The sequence below is a fragment of the Pelophylax lessonae genome, assembly GCF_965119305.1.
Source record: "Pelophylax lessonae genome assembly, chromosome: 5".
Taxonomy (NCBI): Eukaryota; Metazoa; Chordata; class Amphibia; order Anura; family Ranidae; genus Pelophylax; species Pelophylax lessonae.
This window is the reverse complement of record NC_138772.1, coordinates 230267075-230290045: the sequence shown is the minus strand read 5'-3', so window position 1 is coordinate 230290045 and position 22971 is coordinate 230267075. Positions and strand designations below refer to the sequence as shown.

The 22971-nt window shown below is 44.7% G+C and overlaps 1 protein-coding gene across 1 annotated transcript in view; it reads right to left on the bottom strand.

The window, feature by feature from the left end:
• SLC12A7 (solute carrier family 12 member 7) overlaps positions 1-22681 on the bottom strand; it is a 550671-nt gene extending 527990 nt beyond the window's left edge. The window contains exon 1 of the mRNA XM_082257548.1: positions 22441-22681. Within this exon, the coding sequence (XP_082113674.1) occupies positions 22441-22645 (205 nt within the window). The 5' untranslated portion in view covers positions 22646-22681. The remainder of the gene's footprint in view (positions 1-22440) is intronic.
• Positions 22682-22971: the final 290 nt, after the last annotated feature.

Genomic DNA, 22971 nt, shown 5'->3' with positions numbered 1-22971 from the left:
TAATTTATTCATAAATGATCTAGAGGAGGGGATATCTAGTACAATCTCAGTATTTGCAGATGATACTAAATTAGGCTTGCCAATATCTTCTATGCAGGATGTGGAAATCTTGCAAGCAGACCTGAACAAAATAACGGGGTGGGCAACTACATGGCAGATGAGATTTAATGTTGAAAAATGTAAAGTAATGCACTTGGGGGCCAGAAACCAGAAAGCAAGCTACTCACTAGGGGGGGGAACCTCTGGGTGAGTCTAGGATGGAAAGGGACCTGGGGGTACTGGTAGACAACAGGCTTGGCAGTGGCATGCAATGCCAAGCCGCCGCAAGCAAAGCCAACAGAATACTGGGTTGTATAAAAAAGGGGATTCACTCCAGAAATAAAGAGATTATTCTTCCACTCTACAAGACTCTGGTCCAGCCACATCTGGAGTATGCTGTCCAGTTCTGGGCACCGGTCCTCAGGAAGGATGTGCTGGAACTGGAGAAAGTCCAGAGAAGGGCAACAAAAATAATTAGGGGAATGGAGGACATCAGCTATGAGGAAAGACTACAAGCACTGAACCTATTCTCTCTGGAGAAGAGACGATTGAGGGGGGATATGATATCAATGTACAAATTCTGTACTGGCGACCCTAGCATAAGGAACAAACTATTCAGAGAAAGGAGATACAATAAGACACGTGGCCACTCACTAAAACTTGAGGAAAGGCGGTTCTTCACTGTAAGAGCGGTAAGGATGTGGAATTCTCTTCCACAAGCAGTCGTATCAGCAGGGAGCATTGATAGTTTCAAAAAACTATTAGATGGACACCTTAAAGACCACAACATACAGGGGTATACAATGTACGGTTAAAAGCAAACACACACACACACATCATAGGTTGAACTGGATGGACTGATGTCTTTTTTCAACCTCACTAACTATGTAACTATGTACCTCGCCAAGTGTTCTATGGATATCTGCAGATTCGCCATTATGCTCAAACCCTAACCCCCACTCTACAATTTTCACCTCTTTCACCTTTTGAACGCCTTACCATGGAGGGCACCTCAAAGAAGGGCCTAGTCTCCAACATATATCAAATACTTAACTCTTATCCCATCGGAGATCAGGGTAAACAATCGTAAATGCTCCGATGGGAGAGGGTGCTGGGCGAGGAGATCCCCCGCCAGACGTGGCAGGCGATCTGGTCTCGGGCAGCTAAGAGTTACCTGTGTACTCTGTATAAGGAGAATACCTATAAAATTCTCTACTTTTGGTACCTGACGCCGGACGTACTCCACGCTATCAATCCTACTAGCTCTGATCGCTGCTGGCGCTGCCTCAAAGATAGGAGTACTCTCCTCCATATATATTGGGCCTGCCCACTGATTATCCCTTTCTGGCACTCAGTGCAATAGTTACTGGGTCGCCTATTTGGGCTATCTATCCCATGGTCACTGAAATATTTCCTCCTGGGACTGACCCCCCTTCCACTCCCTAAACCCAGCAAGAAGTTGTTACATCATGTTCTTACAGCTGCGCGCTGCCTTGTAGCATTGCACTGGAGGCCCTCCTGAGGCCCTCTATACCGGGGTTAAGGACATAGAATTAATGGAGAAATGAACAGCTCGGATAGGGGATAAGGTGGACACCCACAACCGTGTCTGGGAACTAGGCATCTTCTGGAGGACCCACCCTGAAGTTCTATCCCCTGTTTCTCTCTCTTCATCCTGGTGAGTTGTAATATGGATCCTTACCCCTTTCTTTTCTCTTTTTTTCCTCTTCCTCTCTTTTTTTCCTCTTCCTCTCTTTTTTCCCTTTCCCTTCCTCTCTTTTTTCCCTTTCCCTTTTTTACTCGCTTCACCTCTTCCCTTTATATTCTTCTTTGAGTTCTGTTGAGACTATGCATATTCATACATAATGGCTGCCATTGCGTTGGTTATTTCATTTGCTATTATTATATCTATGTGCACCAAATATTCATTTTGCACATTGTCCACATGTTCTTCAATGTTAGCACATTGTCCACATGTTCTTCAATGTTACTTGCTTTATTCTTTGTTTCCAACAAACAGAAAAAATATCAATAAAACTGTTATTTGAAAAAAAAATGGGCTTTTCTATTGTATGGTAATGAGAACTGGATTCAAACAATCCCCAGCCTTTCTATTGGAACAGAGGGAATATCTGGAGAAATGCTTACAATCAGCAAGAGAAATATTTTATTAAACATTTTTAGGAATGTTGTGTTAGTGGGAAAAGACAACTTGGGTTTTTTTCTAATTTGACTGCAAAAGTGGAAATACACTTTACAAGTAGTACTAAGACCTTGTTTTTTTTTGTCATGATTCCATTCATATGGAGAATATGGGCAGCAAACCATGAAAGTTTGCCAAAATAGAGGTCCAGCCACACAATTCGTAAGCTTCACCACCACAGCGTTTAGGACTCTAAGGGTGCCGCTTTCTCATACTTCATGTACTCCTGTACTTGGGACCAGTGTTAATTTTGTCAACGAAAACATTTTCGGCAAAATTTTCATCAGCAGCCCTTTTACAGTGACGAAAATGAAAAAAAGTACACCATATTTTCATCCACTGATGAAAATTAATTCAGTTTGTCCAGACATTACGGACTATTCTCCAGTTTGTTTTATAGCTGCTTGGTATTGGATATATGCTATAGGTTTTGAATCTTACAAGTTCACTTGATATATGGCTAACAACTGTAAGTTTATCTCATGGGATGTAAGAGGTCTGGGTGCACCCCATAAACGGTCCCAAGTCTTCACCACCATCCTTAAAGCAAATGCACACCTCGTTTGCCTTCAGGAAACGCATATGGTGCCCGAACACCTTGGAACACTTGTACAAACCCTGCGTGCAACGGATGGGACAATAATGTCATATTCCAGAGGGGTATCTATATTCATACATAGAGTGGTCCCTTGGGAATGCATACAATTTAAAACTGACCCATTAGGGAGGTACGTGTTTATACACACTCTACCTTTTGCCATTATCGGTATCTACAATGCCCCACCTGCCAATCTGCAGGTGGTGAAGGAGGTGATGGTGTTTGCTGCATCATAACCGGAGGTATATGTACTATGCATTGGAGATTTTAACCTTCTCCTGGATCCAGCCCTAGAAAGACATGGTGACCCTTTGGTGACCCCCCTCAGGGTATGTCAGCCTTACATTCTCTTCTTGCAGAATTTGGGTGGAGTGATCTGTGGCGTAACCTTAATCCTTGCACTCGTGCGTTCTCCTGGTCTATCCACAGCAGAGGAACTTTATCTAGAAATGATCTTGCGTTGGGCAATGACAGACTTCTACTTAACCACTTAAGCCCCGGAAGATTTTACCCCCTTCCTGACCAGGGGGTTTTTTGCGATTTTTTACTGCGTGACTTTAACGGACAATTGCGCGGTCGTGCGACGCTGTACCTAAACGAATTTCACATCCTTTTTTTCCCACAAACAGAGCTTTCTTTTGGTGGTATTTGATCACCTGTGCGATTTTTTGATCATGCGCTATAAACAAAAAAAAGAGTGTCAATTTTGCAAAAATAACAATATTTTCACATTTTTTTATATGAAATTCCCCAAAAAAATGTAAAAATTTAAAATTTTTTAACATTTTCGGCCAATTTGTTTTATGCTACATATGTTTGGTAAAAAAAAAAAAATCGCAAAAAGCGTATTTTGATTGGTTTGCGCAAAAGTTATCGCGTTTACAAACAAAGGGAAAGATTTTTGTCATTTTTGGTGTTTTTTTTTTTTAACGAGTAATGGCGGCGATCTGCGATTTTTTTTGCGGGACTGCGACATTGCGGCGGACAGATCGGACCCTTGACTGACATTTTTGACACTTTTGGGGTTACCAGTGACGTTACTGCAGTAATCAGTGCTATACATATGCACTGTTACTGTAAAAATGACACTGGCAGGGAAGGGGTTAACTGTATTGGAGAGGGAGGGGTTAAGTGTGTCCTAGGGGCGTGCTTCTAACTGTGATGGGACATGGCTACTATTGTAAAAACAGAGATCAACGGTTCTACGTAGTAGAACCGTCTGATCTCCATTTTTACACAGGGGAGAATGACAGGCGGCTTGTTTACATAAGCCGCCCGCCTTTCTCCCGCTCTACCGACGATCGTAGTGTGACCGGCGGACATCGGGTCCGCCGGTCACACGCGCGGACTCCTCCGTGAACGAGCCGGGGCGGGCGCACGCTCGCCCGCTATTGGCTCACAAGCCGGTCACAGGCTAGTGACGTATATATACGTCACTTTGCCTGGCCGGGGCTGACCGCCGCAGTATATCTACTTGCGGCGGTCGGCAAGTAGTTAAGGTCTCTTACATTAAGTATCTCCCGAGGGGAGTATCAGATCACTCGCCACTATTACTCATTGTTGATGTTGGATCGGGGGGGTACGCAGACAATGGATTGTACAACCCTTTTGGTTGTCATTAACCTCCCTGGCGGTATGATTCTTTCGGATTTTAGGTGCTGAAAGCGGTACCATTATTTTACATGTAATTCTTAAGAATGAGCAGCCCAAACCAAGTATTTACACATGATTTTTTTTTTACTGTGCGTTCTTCTTTATAACATCTCGGGTATGATAAAGTTTGAAACACAAAATCATAAATTATAATATAATAAAAAACTATAAATAAGTTTAAATATGTATGTATACACATATATATATATATATATACTTTATATATACATACGTATATATATATATATATATATATATATATATATATATATATATATATATATATACATATATATTATATATATATATATATATATATATTATATATATATATTATATATATATATATATATATATATATATATATATATATATACATATATATTATATATATATATATATATACTGCAGGAAAGGCCACTGGGGGGCAAACTAATGTGATTTTTTTTTTTATTTTGCATTGTATCAGTGTGTTTGGTGTGTTTTACATTTGAATTTGCCGCCGGTTCCACCCCCCCCTGCGAACCTCACATCGCAGGAGACGGAAGCTGGGGCACGGAGAGGATCGGGAGGAAGATCCGCCGCCAGACACAGCCGAGATACATCACTGGATCCCGGTGACAAGGTAAGTAACCCCGCTTTCAGGATCCAGCGATCTTCCTATCGGTACCCCGAGTGTGGCTCAGGGTTACCGCTTTTGGCTCTGAAATGTAACCCTGAGCCACGCTCGGGAATACCGCTAGGAAGGTTAATAGGGTATAACGTTAGGATACCAGATCAATTGCATGCTTTCCTGGAGGCACATGGAAAAGCTAGAGATTTGATCTTCTGGGACACTCTGAAAGCGTAACTGAGGGGGGCCCTCAGATCCATCATCTCATTTATTAAAAAATCCTCATGTAAAGAAGAGGAAGCTCTCATCCAGGAACATGTGTCCCGGTTGTATTTAACTCATATAGCTACTAGTGGTAAAAGGAAAGCATTTTATGCATAGCAAAAGTACTTTGAGTTTGAAAATCAGTCTAGCCAACTACTGGCTCATATGGCTAAACAACAAACCACAAGTTTAGCAGTATCTAAAATAGTCCGACTTGATGGAATTGAGGCAGGAAATGCAAAGAATATTCTTGAATGCTTCCATGCTTTTTATAATGACAAGTACGCTACCACTCTCACACATACCAAACTGGATATTGAAATGTATCTGTCTGACCTACAATTTCCTCTGTTAGCACAAGAGCAGGTATCAACTTTAGATGCAGATATCACTAAAGGCCCGTACACACGTACCGATCGTCGGCATACAAACGTCGGTGGACGAAGGATCTGCCGATTGTACGCGTGTTAGTATGGTGCCTCCGACAGATGTCTGCGCACAATCCGCGGACAAAAGTCTTTCGTGCAAACATGAAAATATTTGTATGCCGACACCAGAACGGACGATTGTTCGCCTGTCAGTACACAATTCGGCCGACAGACCGCAGATTTGCAAGACTGGGCATGCTCAGAAAATAGAAAACACAGGGAAAGTTAACCATTACATGACATCACTTCTGCAGTCGGCGGACAAAATTCTTGTGCTGTCCTTGTGCTGTCTTTGCACTTTTCAGCAGACACCGACATCCCGGGGAGAAAAGAGGAACATTTGTAAGCCGACCATCGGTACGTGTGTACGGGGCTTTAGGATGATGTCCGAGAAGCGATTGCTTCTTTGGCAGCAGGGAAGGCATCTGGCCCCAACGGATTGTATCTTGAGGTCTATAATAAATATATTGATAAAATAGCTCCGATCTTTATGCAAATATACTCCAAGGTATTTCAGGAGGGGAGACTGCCACCCCTGTATTCTGCCACAGAGTTACTTATACCGAAGCACGATAAGGACCCTTTTGAACGTGCCTCATATTGCCCAATTTCACTTTTAAACATAGATTACAAAAGACTCAATTCTGCTATTTTGAGCATTATCTACCCGGACCAAACTGGCTTTGTACCTGGGAAGTCTACCTCTATTATTATTCATAGAACACAACTATTGTCCAATTTAGAGATTACCTGCCTAAATCTAGTGTTCTGGACAAGGCTTTGCAATCATTGGGCTTTGGTAAAAAAGTTCAAGAATGGGTTGCTATAATATATGCAAACCCCATCTCCCAGCTTCTGGTTAATGGCTTATTATCTGCATCCATTCCACTTCATATGGGTACAATGCTGGGATATCCTTCTTTTTGCGGTGGCTACAGAGACCTTGGCTTTGCGGTTTTGGCAGTCTCCTCTCATGAAAGGAATTACATTGGGTGATAGAACAGATGTAATAGGATTGTATGCAGATGATCTCATTTTGTATCTACAGGATACCTCGAGGTCATTAATTGCTGCAATGCAAATCATTGACCTCTTCGGTACATACTCAGGCCTAAATATTAATTGGCAAAAGTCTGCTCTGATGCCTCTCTGACCTCAGGTATTTGTAGAGAGTGGCGCTGAAACCCCTCTAAAAACTGTCACCTCTTTTAAATATTTGGGAATATCAATTACATTATTTTCGTCTGAGGCATTAAGGGCTAATATGGACCCCCTGATGCGAGTGGTTAGGACTAAACTTATTACATGGGCTAAACTTCCTTTATCAGTAGCAGGCAGATTTAACCTCATTAAAATGGTCCTTTTACCAAAGTGTCAATATGTATCTTCCCATATGCCAGTACTAGTGCCCAAGTCCTACTTTAAAACCTTGGACACTCTGTTTAAAGCGGAGTTCCAGCCACAAAATCGACATAGTCGATTTTGGGCCATCCGCTTGCTATAGCTCACCTGAAACAGAAATGGATAATTATGATTGGTTTTTTTTTGTACTTACCTTGTAATTTCAGAAAAACATACTCACCTTTCTTCCACTTCCTCCCTCGGCGGCCGCGGCCCGCGCCGTCACTTCCACTTTGCAATGATTCCTGGGAGCTGAACGTCATCGCTCCCAGGAATCAATGCGCCTGCACCGGCCCCGACGTCAGTTCTGGTGTAGGCGCGTCATACCTTGCTAAACAGCTTCTGGGCATGCCCAGAAGCTGTGCAGGGATGACGCTGCAGACCCGGAAGTGACGGCGGGGCCGGCGCAGTGCATCGTGGGACGGAAGAGGACGCAGAAGAGGATCGCGCTGGCTTCAAGCTGCCCACACCTGAGATGGCAGCGCTGGAGAAGAAATTTGAAAAGTAAGTATTTCTTCTAAAAGGTAAGTGCGAACCGGGACAGATCAGAGGCTAGCCATTGTGGAATGTACTAGCCCTGACTGTCCCGGGGGTATGTATGTTGAAATTTTTTTTTTGTGGCTGGAACTCCGCTTTAACTCCTTTATATGGGCCCAGAATAGAAGAAAGCTTACATTTTCCACCTTGCAAAGGCCTACAGTGGAGGCTGGTATGGCACTTCGGAATACTATTATTTTTTGGCAGGATAATTAAGACACTTAACCAATTGGCTGTCGCCTGTTTCACCTACGGTGGTGGAGTCACATTAAGCACATGTCCTTAAAGCGGAGTTCCAGCCACAAAAAAAAAAAAATAATATCTGTTAATAGCTTTGGAAGCACCAAAGACAGTCCTAGAAAAAGTACGCTTGCCGATTTTGAATTTGGCTACAGTGGTGTGGAGAGAGTGTAAGCGAGTTGTAGGATTTAGGGAGATTGAGGTTACACTCCCTACTTGGCACAATCTCATGTTTCCTCCTCTGCTACATTTCACAGACTATTCTTTCTGGGAACAAAAAAGTTTAAATACACTAGAGGATATCTATAATGGCACTGTTCTTTTATCTTTTGTTGAATTACAGCGGAAACTTGACCTCCCCGTACAAACTTTAATAAATACCTTCAATTTAGGCATGCATGGCATGCTCAGTTTGGGACTAATTTCTCAAATTTTTCTAATTACCCACTCATAGGCATACTAAAGTCACAATGTCCTGGAGGACTCCTATCTGAAGTCTATAGCTATCTTTTAAATGCCACTATTGCCAAAATTCCACTGATAGCGCAATCTAAATGGCAACAAATTAAACCAGATTTAGCTGAGGAGGATTGGGAAGAGGCTTGTTCCTCTCATTTACAGGTGTCTCCAGCAATTAAGCTGACACCCGCTATACAAGATACACCAGTCTTACCTTACTCGGGTGAAATTGCATGCTGTGCATCGCATACCCACGTCTAACTGTTATGCCCCATACACACGTGCAGATTATCTGCAGACTTTTATCTGCAGACTTACCTTTTCTATGTAGTGCAAGGGCCTGCCGGATTGCATACAAATTGAAAGTGTTTAGGTTTGACCTCATATTATATGGTTTTGGTAAGTCTGCAGACAAAAGTCTGCAGATAATCTGCACGTGTGTATGGGGCATAAGAGATGTAATCACACAAAAGCTGATTTTGCACGTGTAACTTGGGTATGCCCAGTCATAGCTCGTTACTGAAAACAGGTGACATATCTTCTGTCCTCAGTATTATCCTTACTGTTCCATGTACTCCTAGAATATGTCTCTTGGGTATTCTGGATGAGGAACAGTGGCAGAGGTGTCAGAGTCTTACTGAAAGAAATGCTGTTTCTGGCTAGGAAAGCCTTTGCACTCAAATGGATTCAACCCAATCCTCCATCTGTTCTTACGTGGATAAAGATGGTAAATCAAACACTGCCATTTATATGTAAGACTTGTATATGAACACAGAGGGTGCCCAACAAAATATAATAAGATTGAGGATGTGTGGTGTGCATCTACCCTTACCGTTTGCACTAATTAACAAGCACATTGACTCAGTCTACAGTATAATAACCGTTAGACTTCAGACTTCTCAAAGTTGATATCTAATACCTGGGGAAATAACTGTGACTCATTGTATGCTTTATATCTTTTATTTTGTGATCCAAGCAAGCTGTATATATATTTTCACACAACTTGATACATGTCCGTTTAACTGTATGTTATTGCTATGGTGCTCATGTTGAGCATTTTGTTTAAATGGTTACTGTAACGCACATTCGTTAATAAAAAGTGTTAAAAAAAAAATGAATTCAGTTTTCGTTAACGAACTAAAACTAAACGAAAATGTGAGGCAGGGACAGCAGAAGCTCCGCCTGCTTCTGCTGCCAGCAGGCAGTCTGTAGCATTCTTCGCTTAGCAGCAGTTAGCAGGGTGTGCAGCCAGCATTAGGGCTCTTTCACACGGTTCGCCTCCGTAGGCGGAACCGTGCTGCTCAGCGGGATTGATCCGCCGATCCCCGCTGAGCCGGCGGATGACAGCTCCGTCTCCGCTTGCAGTGCGGAGAGGGAGGTGTCACAGCTCCCGCTGCTCTCTATGGGGGATAGGATAAGAGCGGAACGCCTGTCCGCTCTCATCCGATCCGATACGATCCCTGAACGGATGGAAAAATAGGGTTTCCATCCGTCCAGATTTCACGGACAGGATCGGATACGGATGGCAGCGGGTGTCACCGGAGGTGTCTCCGCTGACATCCGCTGCCCCATAGAGCTGCATGGAGGATCCGATCAGATCCGCCTAAAAAACTGACAAGCGGATCTGATCGGATCGCCCGTGTGAAAGAGCCCTTACAGGCCTCTGAGTCCTCAGACGACCATCCAGAGCAGCACAGTGCATTACAGGTCTCCCGACAAGAGTCCCACTCCCAACTCACGACGACGACTGTCCAGAGCAGAGAGCACTGGGAGCGCATACATTACATTTACAGGCCTACCCTAAGACCACCGTCCATCCAGAGCACTGTGTGCATTACAGGCCTCCTCTGACCACCGCCATCCAGAGCACTGTGTGCATTATAGGCCTCCTTTGACCACCAGCATCCAGAGCACTGTGCATTACAGGCCTCCTCAGACCTGAGATCACCATCCAGCACTGTGCAGCAATACAGGCCTCTCAGAGTCAGACCACCATCCCAGAGCAATGTACATTACAGGATTCCCTTTAGACCACCGTCCAGAGCACTGTGCGTTACAGGCCTCCCCTCAGGCCACCATCCTGAGCACTGTGTAGCGCATTACAGGCCTCTCATACCACCATCCACAGCAATGTGCAGCATTAGGTGAGACATGAAGGGTCTTTTATACCCGATATCTCATTAAAGAAAGCCTGCCATCACAAAATGCAGCACACAGAAAACTTTCTGCCCTCTGTGACAAAAAACGTTTAGTAAAAAAAAAAAAAAAAAGTGTAATAAATGCAATCAAAATTACACCAAAGCACTTAGTCCCCCCCCCCCCCCCCCCCCAGAAATGTTTGAGCTTCTCACACACCTTTGGGGTCACATGTGCACTGTCCACAGTCCTGAATGGCTGCTTTATTATTTTGTAGGTAGGCAGTTAGGGTGAAGTAAAAATGCAAATTAACTTCCTGTTTTTCCTAAAAAAATCACCTATGCAGATGAGGGGCATCTGTAGAGAAAACAAGCTGTGCAGTTTTTACCAAAGATTAATAATGCCCTTGCTTTTAGGTGCAGGCCGTCTACTTACCTCATCAAACCTGATTGGAAAACTTCTAGGGAATTGCTAAGAGAAGCCTAGTGTTACTGCTCACTTTCTCACATAACAGGAGAGCGCTCTGAAGTGCTGAGCTCAGAGCTACTGCATCAAGGGAGAAAAAGAACATGTGAGGAGGTTTGAATCAGAGAAAGAGTTCACTCCTATGATGAAGGTGAGCAGTTTACATTAGGCTTCTCTTAGCAAACTCCTACAAATATTCCAGTCGGGCTTCATGTAAATGACCTACACCTACAGCAAGAGCATTATTCAAATTGTTTTTATTTACAAAAGTCCCTTAGCAATTTTTTTTTTAAGTAAAGAACTTTTCCTTAAGTGTTGGTCCACCCCAAAACTAAAGTCCCTGCATCTATAGACCTCCACGATCTAACACTAACCTATCTAGCCCTGTAAAGAAGAAATCAGTATATATACCTTTTTTTGAAGCCGATCTGATCTGATCTCCAGCAGCAGAAGCTCTGCAGAGGACACAGCCAACAATGGCTGTAAAATGAATAGGGAGTGACGTCACCCATAGACTTACTATGAGGCTTCATTGCTGGATGTGTCCTCTGCACCCGCCTCCACAGCGAAGCAGGGGCTGACCGCTCAGCGTGGGATTGGGTCGGATCAGCTTCAAAAAAAGTATGTATGTATACGGATTTTTTCTTTACGGGGCTTCATAGGTTATTGTTTGATTGTGGAGGTCTATAGATGAAGGGATTTTAATGTAAGGGTCCATTCACACTAGCGCGACTTGTCAGGCGACTTGGCCGCCTGACAAGTCGCGGTCGGTCGCCTGCCATTGATTAGCAAAGGACCCGTTCTAATAGGAGCGACACAAGTCGCTCCGACTTAGAAAAAGGGTCCTGTACTACTTTGGGGAGACCTGGAGGCGACTTGCATTGACTTCAATTATATGAAGTCCGTGCAGGTCTCCCCAGCAAGTCGTGTCGCCCCTGTCTGAATGGGCTCTTAGGGTGGACTTCTACTTTAATGGTTTCCCAAAACAGTTACATTCAAGTCATGCTGTGAATAAGAAATGTTACCGTTACTACTGTGCTTATGTCAGCTCTCAATGGATCTATCAAGCCATCAATCACATGTGCAGCACTGTGACAGCTGCAGATTAGGGATGATCTCAGGCATGTTTGGATACTTGTCCACACCCACCAGAGCCAGTCCACCAGAAATCTGTCACTGTACTGGGCGCAAATACTATACGATCTGGGCACCTTGGATACACTTCATGTCTCTACCTGATTTTCAGAGATTAAAGCGGTTGTAAACCCTAGAAGAAAAAAAAAAAAAAACCTGCAAGACAAAGGCATAATGGGCTAGTATGCATAGCATACAAGCCCATTATGTGTAACTTACCTTAGAACTAAGCCCCCACACGGACCCCCCGGCATCGCTGCGGGCGCTGCCATGATCCCTCGCCGTCTCTTCCGGGTTCGGCGGCTCCGGCGCGGTGATTGGACGGAAGAGACGGCTCCGGCACGATGATTGGCCGGAGCCGCGATGACGTCACTCCCGCGCATGCGCGCGGGAGTGATTTTCCGGCAAGCTCCCGGCAAGTTAATTGAAGGTCCCCCCGGACCTTCAGAGCGCATGCGCCGCTCGCGAGAGCGGCTGCATGCACTGTAAATATCTCCTAAACCATGCCGGTTTAGGAGATATTATTTGTACCTACAGGTAAGCCTTATTATAGGCTTACCTGTAGGTAAAAGTGTCAAAAAGCGGGATACTACTGCTTTAAGCACTACTCCCTAGATTTTCTCCCCGGCCTCTCATACTTTTCATGTGGGCGACCTGTGAAGTCGCGGTGCACGCTGACCTCGGCGCGACTTGCACGGACTTCATATAATTGAAGTCAATGCAAGTCACCTCCAGGTCGCCCCAAAGTGGCAGAGATGGAAGACATAATCGCCCAAGCCAAGGACTCCAACCGCAAATACTATACAATCTATTGCCACATTTCAGGCTTCAAACATAAAGATATAAAACTGTAATTTTTTGTGAAGAATCAACAACAAGTGGGACACAATCATGAAGTGGAACGAAATTTATTGGATATTTCAAACTTTGTTAACAAATAAAAAACTGAAAAATTGGGCGTGCAAAATTATTCAGCCCCTTTACTTTCAGTGCAGCAAACTCTCTCCAGAAGTTCAGTGAGGATCTCTAAGAGCCCATTCAGACAGGGGCGACACGACTTGCTGGGGCGACCTGTGAAGTCGCGGTTCACGCTGACCTCGGCGCGACTTGCACGGACTTCATATAATTGAAGTCAATGCAAGTCGCCTACAGGTCGCCCCAAAGTAGTAGAGATGGAAGACATTATCGCCCAAGCCAAGGACTCCAACCGCAAATACTATACGATCAGGGCACCTTGGATACACTTCATGTCTCTACCTGATTTTCAGAGATTAAGCACTACTCCCTAGATTTTCTCCCTGGCCTCTCATACTTTCCATGTGGTGGTTTCTTTACCCCTCTCAACTATTTCCTAGGAAGCTCTTCAACTCCCATGCATCCCCCCCACTTACTTCTACATACTTCCCATCCTCTATACCTCTTCCCCCCCTCCTCTTCTTCCCTCCTGTTCTTTCCTCTCCCCTCCTTCCTTCCCCCCTATCCCTTTCCTCCCTCCCTCCCCCTCATTCCCCGATAGTAGACCCTTGATAACCACTGGTCTATCACCCCCCCCCCCCCCCCATTGACCGTCCACACAGGTATCCCCAAAATTACCTACTCCTGACTAGGTAGCACACATATTTGGTGATTGCCTCCTGTCTCCTGACACAGTGAGTTCCCCTCTGGGGTTGTCGGGCCACAGGAAGCACCACCGACGCATACGTTTGGCTCTTCTCCTAGGTACCCCGTAATCAAATGGATTCCTTCAAAGTCACTGAGTATATGGTATTCCTCCAGCCCTAAAATCGTAGTACAGATATTTGTGCCTCTATAAGTCTGATTATGGGTACAGTTAGACAGTCCTCTGCAGTTCTATATGTTCCATTGTGTCCAACTGTACGATGATGCTCTGGTCTGTACATCCCACGGTTCTTGTTCTTTTTGTTTATGTTTTGTAATACCTGACATGTTTAATATGTACTTTGTTTCTTTTCAATAAAATGTTTTGACAAAAAAAAAAAATACCTGTGGCTGTGGGGAAGAAGGTGCCTTGGCTGTAGAAGATTGGCCCATTATGGGTGACAGCTTCCTGGGGGGCTCACTCCAGCTGTATTTACATCTGAGCATCTTGTTTTTGCATGTTTTTTTGGGCACTTTGTACAGTGTTTTCCAAAAGTTTTGGAGCTTTGTTGTTTTTATATTAGCCCCTAGATACAGTGCCTTGCGAAAGTATTCGCCCCCCTTGAACTTTGCGACCTTTTGCCACATTTCTGGTTTCAAACATAAAGATATAAAACTGTAATTTTTTTGTGAAGAATCAACAACAAGTGGGACACAATCATGAAGTGGAACGAAATTTATTGGATATTTCAAACTTTGTTAACAAATAAAAAACTGAAAAATTGGGCGTGCAAAATTATTCAGCCCCTTTACTTTCAGTGCAGCAAACTCTCTCCAGAAGTTCAATGAGGATCTCTGAATGATCCAATTTTGACCTAAATGACTAATGATGATAAATAGAATCCACCTGTGTGTAATCAAGTCTCCGTATAAATGCACCTGCACTGTGATAGTCTCAGAGGTCCGTTTAAAGCGCAGCGAGCATCATGAAGAACAAGGAACACACCAGGCAGGTCCGAGATACTGTTGTGGAGAAGTTTAAAGCTGGATTTGGATACAAAAAGATTTCCCAAGCTTTAAACATCCCAAAGCGCACCGTGCAAGCGATACCATTGAAATGGAAGGAGCATCAGACCACTGCAAATCTACGAAGACCTGACCGTCCCTCTAAACTTTCAGCTCATACAAGGAGAAGACTGATCAGAGATGCAGCCAAGAGGCCCATGATCACTCTGGATGAACTGCAGAGATCTACAGCTGAGGTGGGAGACTCTGTCCATAGGACAACAATCAGTCGTATACTGCACAAATCTGGCCTTTATGGAAGAGTGGCAAGAAGAAAGCCATTTCTTAAAGATATCCATAAAAAGTGTCGTTTAAAGTTTGCCACAAGCCACCTGGGAGACACACCAAACATGTGGAAGAAGGCGCTCTGGTCAGATGAAACCAAAATCAAACTTTTTGGCAACAATGCAAAACGTTTTGTTTGGCGTAAAAGCAACACAGCTCATCACCCTGAACACACCATCCCCACTGTCAAACATGGTGGTGGCAGCATCATGGTTTGGGCCTGCTTTTCTTCAGCAGGGACAGGGAAGATTGTTAAAATTGATGGGAAGATGGATGGAGCCAAATACAGGACCATTCTGGAAGAAAACCTGATGGAGTCTGCAAAAGACCTGAGACTGGGACGGAGATTTGTCTTCCAACAAGACAATGATCCAAAACATAAAGCAAAATCTACAATGGAATGGTTCACAAATAAACATATCCAGGTGTTAGAATGGCCAAGTCAAAGTCCAGACCTGAATCCAATCGAGAATCTGTGGAAAGAACTGAAAACTGCTGTTCACAAACGCTCTCCATCCAACCTCACTGAGCTTGAGCTGTTTTGCAAGGAGGAATAGGCAAAAATTTCAGTCTCTCGATGTGCAAAACTGATAGAGACATACCCCAAGCGACTTACAGCTGTAATCGCAGCAAAAGGTGGCGCTACAACGTATTAACTTAAAGGGGCTGAATAATTTTGCACGCCCAATTTTTTCAGTTTTTTATTTGTTAAAAAAGTTTGAAATATTCAATAAATTTTGTTCCTTTTCATGATTGTGTCCCACTTGTTGTTGATTCTTCACAAAAAAATACAGTTTTATATCTTTATGTTTGAAGCCTGAAATGTGGCAAAAGGTCAAAAAGTTCAAGGGGGCCGAATACTTTCGCAAGGCACTGTAAAACTATTATCTGTTACATCATGTTTGTGTTTGTGTTGCTACGTGTTTGTGTTTTCAGCGGCTTCAAAAATGCACCAATCTAGACCTGAAGTTGTATCGGCCTATCCGCATTTCCCATGTTCCTTGTCACTTCTATACTTAGATGGATTATGTTAGCTGGCCTATGTCAGAGGTCTCCGCTCTCCTGACTGTGTCATGTTCTCTAGATCATGGGTGGGTTGTTTGCTTGATCACCATGTTGGCTCTTAAGAGTTTTGTATTATCGCTGTTCAACCTGTCATGCTAGTCTGATTTATACACTTGTTCTCGACTGTACTGTATGCCTTATACCTCTACTATAAAAAAATAATTTGAAAAAAAAAAATGCACCAATCTGCCCAAATTGAAAGTTTTGGCAGCAAAACACTGAACCCTGCAAAAACGTGTGTAAATGCATCTAAATGTGTGCTAACGCTAGGCACATTTGGCGCTTTCATTTCAATGACCAGAATAAAATAATATTCTGGCTAAGGAAATGAATAAACGCCTAAGCACTAGATGATGCTAAACGCGAGTAAAACACAGCTAAACGCAGTACACACATTTACCAGCGTTTTTCTGCTGCCAGGAGAAAGGCATCTAAGGATTGTCCAGTGTGCATGAACCTTAAAGCGGAGTTCCACTCAAAAGTGGAACTTCAGCTTCTGTCTCTCCCCCCCCCCCCTGGTGCCACAACTGGCACCATTCAGGGGGGAGGGGGGAGCGGGTACCCGTTTTTGACAAGTACCCTGTCCCCACTTCCGTCGAACCACGCCGCGGCGAGGTTCATCAGAGGTTCGGCCCCTTACTCCTCCCTCTACTTTGTGGCCAATTACCGAGCACAGTGCGCTTCGTGCATGCGCAGTAGGGGCCCGCCCCTGAAGCCACAAGGCTTCACTGCCGGGTTCCCTCACTGGCAATGGTGGCGGCAGCAACCGACAGCCAATGGAAACATTGACTGCGGTGCTGACATCGTTGGACTCCAGGGCAGGTAAGTGTCCTAATATTAAAAATCAGCAGCTATGGTATGTGTAGCTGCTGACTTTTCATTTTTGGAAGGGGGGGGGGGCGGAACTCCACTTTAAGGCTGGGCTCACACTTAGTGCGGAAACGGCTCACAGCAGGGGTCCAGTGCTTCCCTGTTTTCTGTTTCAAGGACGAATCAGGTTCCAATTTTTTCCTGAATTGGGACCTGAAACGGAGACAAAGACGCACCGTACCCCTGTGCTGCCACGGAGATGTGTGAACTGGCTCCACTGAGAGCCGGGCACACTATCCTGTCATGCGAATTGGATGTGGGGGGAACCCGCATCCAATTCACACTAGTGTTAACCCAGCCTAAAGCTGGATACACACTATATACAACTTTTGTTAGTTGAAGGTAAGTCTAAAGGAAATTGCACAAACGTTGTATAGTGTGTATGCAGCTTAAAGTTGCATACACACTATACAATCTTCTATAGATTTTTTTCCTTTAGATTTACCAAAACCATAAAATATGAGGTCAGACCTAAATACTTTCAATTTGTATGCAACCAGGCAGGCCCTTGCACTACATAGTTGAAGATAAATCTAAAGCCCCGTACACACGATCAGATTATCGAATGATCTGTCGTCCGTTTTTTGTGGCATGCTAGTCTGATGTGGAAAGTGAACAGGTTTTTTCATACGAATTTTCCCGTACGACAGAATTCTACTTCAGAAGTGATGTCATGTGTTGGATTGTTTTGTATGTGTTCTTTCGTCTCTGAGCATGCCTAGTCTTGCTCTTAAGATTTTTTTCCATCTAAATCTGTATTAATGAGACGAAAATTGGACGCTGTATTACGGACGACAAAAATTATATAGCCTGCACATCAGGATTTTTTCGGCCGAAAAGTCGGAGTCGGCTGTCGAAAGCACCATACTAACAATCCGAAAATCGGCAGATCGGTCGTCGGTCGAATTTTCCCTTCAGATTTTCTTATCGTGTCTTTAAGGAAATCAAACATGTAGTGCAAGGGCCTACAAATTGAAAGTGTTTAGGTTTGACATCATATTATATGGTTTGGTAAATCCAAAGGAAAAAAATCCATAGAGAATTGTAAAGTGTGTATCCAGCTTTAAGCTGCATACATACTATACAACTTTTGTTGTCAAATTTCCTTTAGGCCCCTTTCACATCTGGTGGTCTGTCGGCGGACTCCGTTTTTCTCAGGGGGGGGGGATTGATCCGCCGATCCCCCGCTCCCCCGCTGAGCAGGCGGATGGCAGCTCTGTCTCCTCGCTGTGTGGGAAGACAGAGCTGTCAGGTCCCCGCTGTTCTCTATGGGAGAATCGGATGAGAACGGACAGACGATCCGCAGGACGGATGGAAAATATGGTTTCCATCCGTCCAGATTTGACATGATGGATCGGATTGGATTGGATGTCAGCGGACATGTCTCCGCTGGCGCTGACATCTGATGCCCCATAGAGATGCATGGGGCATCCGTTCAGATGCGCCAAACAAATGGACAGGCGGATCTGAACGGTCCGCCTATGTGAAAGGGGCCTTAGATTTACTTTCAACTATATAGTGCAAGGGGCTGCTTGATTGCATACGAATTAAAAGTGTTTCGGTTTGACCTCATAATATATGGTTTTGGTAAATCTAAAGGAAAAAATCTAAGATATAGTGCGTATCCAGCTTAAGGTGGACCCTTACTTGGCAATAAAGGATAGTAATGTTTAGTTCCACTTGAACAAGGCTCTAAAACACTCCCTTCCCCAGGCTGCTCAATACAGCTGTAAGCATAAAAAAATAGTTAATGCCTGGATTACCAAGTGAAAATGAAGGAATAAAAATGTAAAAAAAAAAACAGCCACCACATCTAAGGACTGGTAAGCTTCAACGCTATACTTCATTTCTGTTTTAGGGCCCTGGTGTCCAACCTGTTGTGGCCCTTTGGACATCAGCAGTCTGTAGTGAGAACATTGATCCCTGCCAGTTTCATGTGACATGTTCCCGGTTTGGCATTGTCTTGTGCAGCAAATCCCTAGCCAAAAATGTAGCCTGTCCACCCTCTGTAACCTTCATTTCCCCTATCAGGTCTGCAGTCTCTGGCAGCACATATTACATGTACTCAAGCATTACATATAGGGAACATTATGTGTGGCCCTCTGGTGATGTCAGTTGAGGCCCCCTTTAGCTCATGAGTTGACAAGCACCGTTGTAGGGATTCGATCCCTTGTCCCCATTGTGCAGCCATCCTTCCATAGCCATTTGTTTACTGTGACTAAGGCTGCACACAGCACTATCACTCAGAAACAGACGCCTGCTGGAGATAATGACATGGTTGCCCTGGAAAGAGGTGTCAGGAGGTATTAAAGTACAACAGCTCATAATAGATCAGAATGTACACATGGCAACTTGTGGAAAGTGACGGTTGACACACCATCTGTCATATGATAAAAGGGGTCACCCCCAGCGAAGCGGCTAATGAAGTACACACACCAGTATATACAAGCAGTGCACACTTCTAGGACAAACATGACTAGGACTGTCACATCACTAAGATAGGGGTTACTGACTGATAATAAAACACTTCTATTACATCACTGACTGATAATCAGTGGCGTAGCGTGGGTTGTCAGCACCCGGGGCAAGGTAAGTAATTTGTGCCCCCTACACAAATCTACTAGACCACTACACTGACACCTACACTGACACCTACACTGACCTAGCTGAACACTACACAGACCTACCTTATTCCTACACTGACCTACCTGATTACTATACTGACACCTACACAGACCTACCTGACCACTACACAGACCTACCTGACCACTACACAGACCTACCTGACCACTATACCGACACCTTCACTGACCTCTACACTGACCCCTAGATTGGCCCCCCTACACTGATTCCCCCTACACTGACCCCCCTACACTGACACCTAAACTGACCCCCCTACACTGACACCTTCACTGACCCCCCCTACACTGACCCCCTTACATTGAGCCCCCTACACTGACACCCCTACACTAACACCCCCCTTTACTGAACCCTTACACTGACCCCCATACATTGACCCCTTCACTGACACCTACACTGGCCCCCTGTACTGACCCCCCCCCCACATTGACACCTACACTGACTCCCCTACACTGACACTTACACTGACCCCTACACTGACCCCTTCATTGACACCTACACTGACCCCCCCCTACACTGACAGCTACACTGACCCCCCTACACTGACCCCCCCTGCGGGCATTGTACAGGAGAATGCAGGCATAGTACCAGAGAATGCAGGGCTGCAGACATGGCACAGTAGAATGCAGGGCTGCGGGCATAGTACAGGAGAAGGCAGGGCTGCTGGCATGGTTCAGGAGAATGCAGGGCTGCGGCGGGCATTGTACAGGGGAATGCAGGGCTGCGGGCATTGTACAGGGGAATGCAGGGCTGCGGGCATTGTACAGGAGAATGCAGGGCTGCAGGCAATGTACAGGAGAATGCAGGGCTGCGGGCATTGTACAGGAGAATGCAGGCATAGTACCAGAGAACGCAGGGCTGCAGACATGGCACAGTAGAATGCAGGGCTGCGGGCATAGTACAGGAGAAGGCAGGGCTGCTGGCATGGTTCAGGAGAATGCAGGGCTGCGGCGGGCATTGTACAGGGGAATGCAGGGCTGCGGCGGGCATTGTACAGGGGAATGCAGGGCTGCGGGCATTGTACAGGGGAATGCAGGGCTGCGGGCATTGTACAGGAGAATGCAGGGCTGCAGGCAATGTACAGGAGAATGCAGGGCTGCGGGCATTGTACAGGAGAATGCAGGCATAGTACCAGAGAACGCAGGGCTGCAGACATGGCACAGTAGAATGCAGGGCTGCGGGCATAGTACAGGAGAAGGCAGGGCTGCTGGCAGGGTTCAGGAGAATGCAGGGCTGCGGGCATTGTACAGGAGAATGCAGGGCTGCGGGCATTGTACAGGAGAATGCAGGGCTGCGGGCATTGTACAGGAGAATGCAGGTGTACCATCCCCGCAGCACTGCATGTCTTGTAGTATGCCCGCAGCCCAGCATAATGGAAGGTAGTGCGGCTGTGGAGGAGTCTCACACTTACCTGTTCCTGAGGCGCCATAGATTTTAAAATGGTGCTGCCTGGCGGCAACACGTCATTGCGCATGCGGGAAAGCTCCTATACCTTTGGCTATTCCCAGGAATAGTACGGCCTTTCACGAGCGGCAGTGGCGCATGCGCGGTGACATGTTGGTGCCGGGCGGCGCCATTTTCTAATTTAAATCGTCTCAGGAGCATGGTTGGCCCAGTGTTCCGTTAAAAAACCCCGAAACTGGCCACGTAGTGACACTGGCGGGGCCGCGGTATGCGCTCCCCCGGATTTTGCACCCGGTGCGGCTGGCCCCCTCAGCACCCCCCACGCTACGCCACTGCTGATAATAATACTTCTATTACATCACTGCTGATAATAACACTTCTATGACATCACTGACTGATAATAAGACTTCTATGACATCACTGACTGATAATAAGACTTCTTTTACATCACTGCTGATAATAACACTTCTATGACATCACTGACTGATAATAACACTTCTATGACATCACTGACTGATAATAACACTTCTATGACATCACTGACTGATAATAATACTTCTATGACATCACTGACTGATAATAACACTTCTATGACATCACTGACTGATAATAATACTTCTATGACATCACTGACTGATAATAACACTTCTATGACATCACTGACTGATAATAATACTTCTATTACATCACTGACTGATAATAACACTTATATGACATCACTGACTGATAATAACACTTCTATGACATCACTGACTGATAATAACACTTCTATGACATCACTGACTGATAATAAGACTTCTATTACATCACTGACTGATAATAACACTTCTATGACATCACTGACTGATAATAACACTTCTATGACATCACTGACTGATAATAAGACTTCTATGACATCACTGACTGATAATAACACTTCTATGACATCACTGACTGATAATAACACTTCTATGACATCACTGACTGATAATAAGACTTCTATGACATCACTGACTGATAATAACACTTCTATGACATCACTGACTGATAATAACACTTCTATGACATCACTGACTGATAATAATACTTCTATGACATCACTGACTGATAATAACACTTCTATGACATCACTGACTGATAATAACACTTCTATGACATCACTGACTGATAATAACACTTCTATTACAACTGGCATTTCCAAGCCCCACGTTGTCCCCATCCACACACATTACATAGATAGAAGCTGCTGCTATCTCCTCATCAGAGCGGAGGATACACCTCTGTCCGATACAACTGTAAGGAGTACAATGTTAATCATACAGGTCCCAGCCAGGTGTGACATCGCTCTGCTCTCCGTCCTTACCGTATCTATTGGGCTCTCTGGAATATTCCAGGATGGGTACAGCTACGGACTCCTCATCGTTCAGTAAATGGTAATTGCGATTTTCGGGGGGTTCTTCTTGGTAGAAATAGCCAGCAGTCGCATCCTTCTCCTCCTCCTCCTCCTCATCTCCTCTACCATCCACTTCCCCAGTGAGAGCCGGGGTCACCACAAAGCGCTTCGTCATGGAGGTTCCTTCAGTCACAGAACACTAGAAACTTATTGCCTGAGACTCCATGCACACTGACTGACAGTGTACGCTCGGTCTCCAGGCACCATGTGCACTGCTCAGCCCCTCCTCTCACAAGGGGCTCCTCACGTCAGCTTCCTTCTATTGTCCTTATCAGTCCTCACTACAATGGGAACCCGAGTGTCAGAGGTGTCACACAAAACATTTCTATGTTTACTAATAGAGTGATTCTTTTATTATTCTAATAATTATTATTATTTTTTCGTTATAATATACTGTTAGAGAATATTTGAAATTACTAATAGTTATTATTATTATTTCTA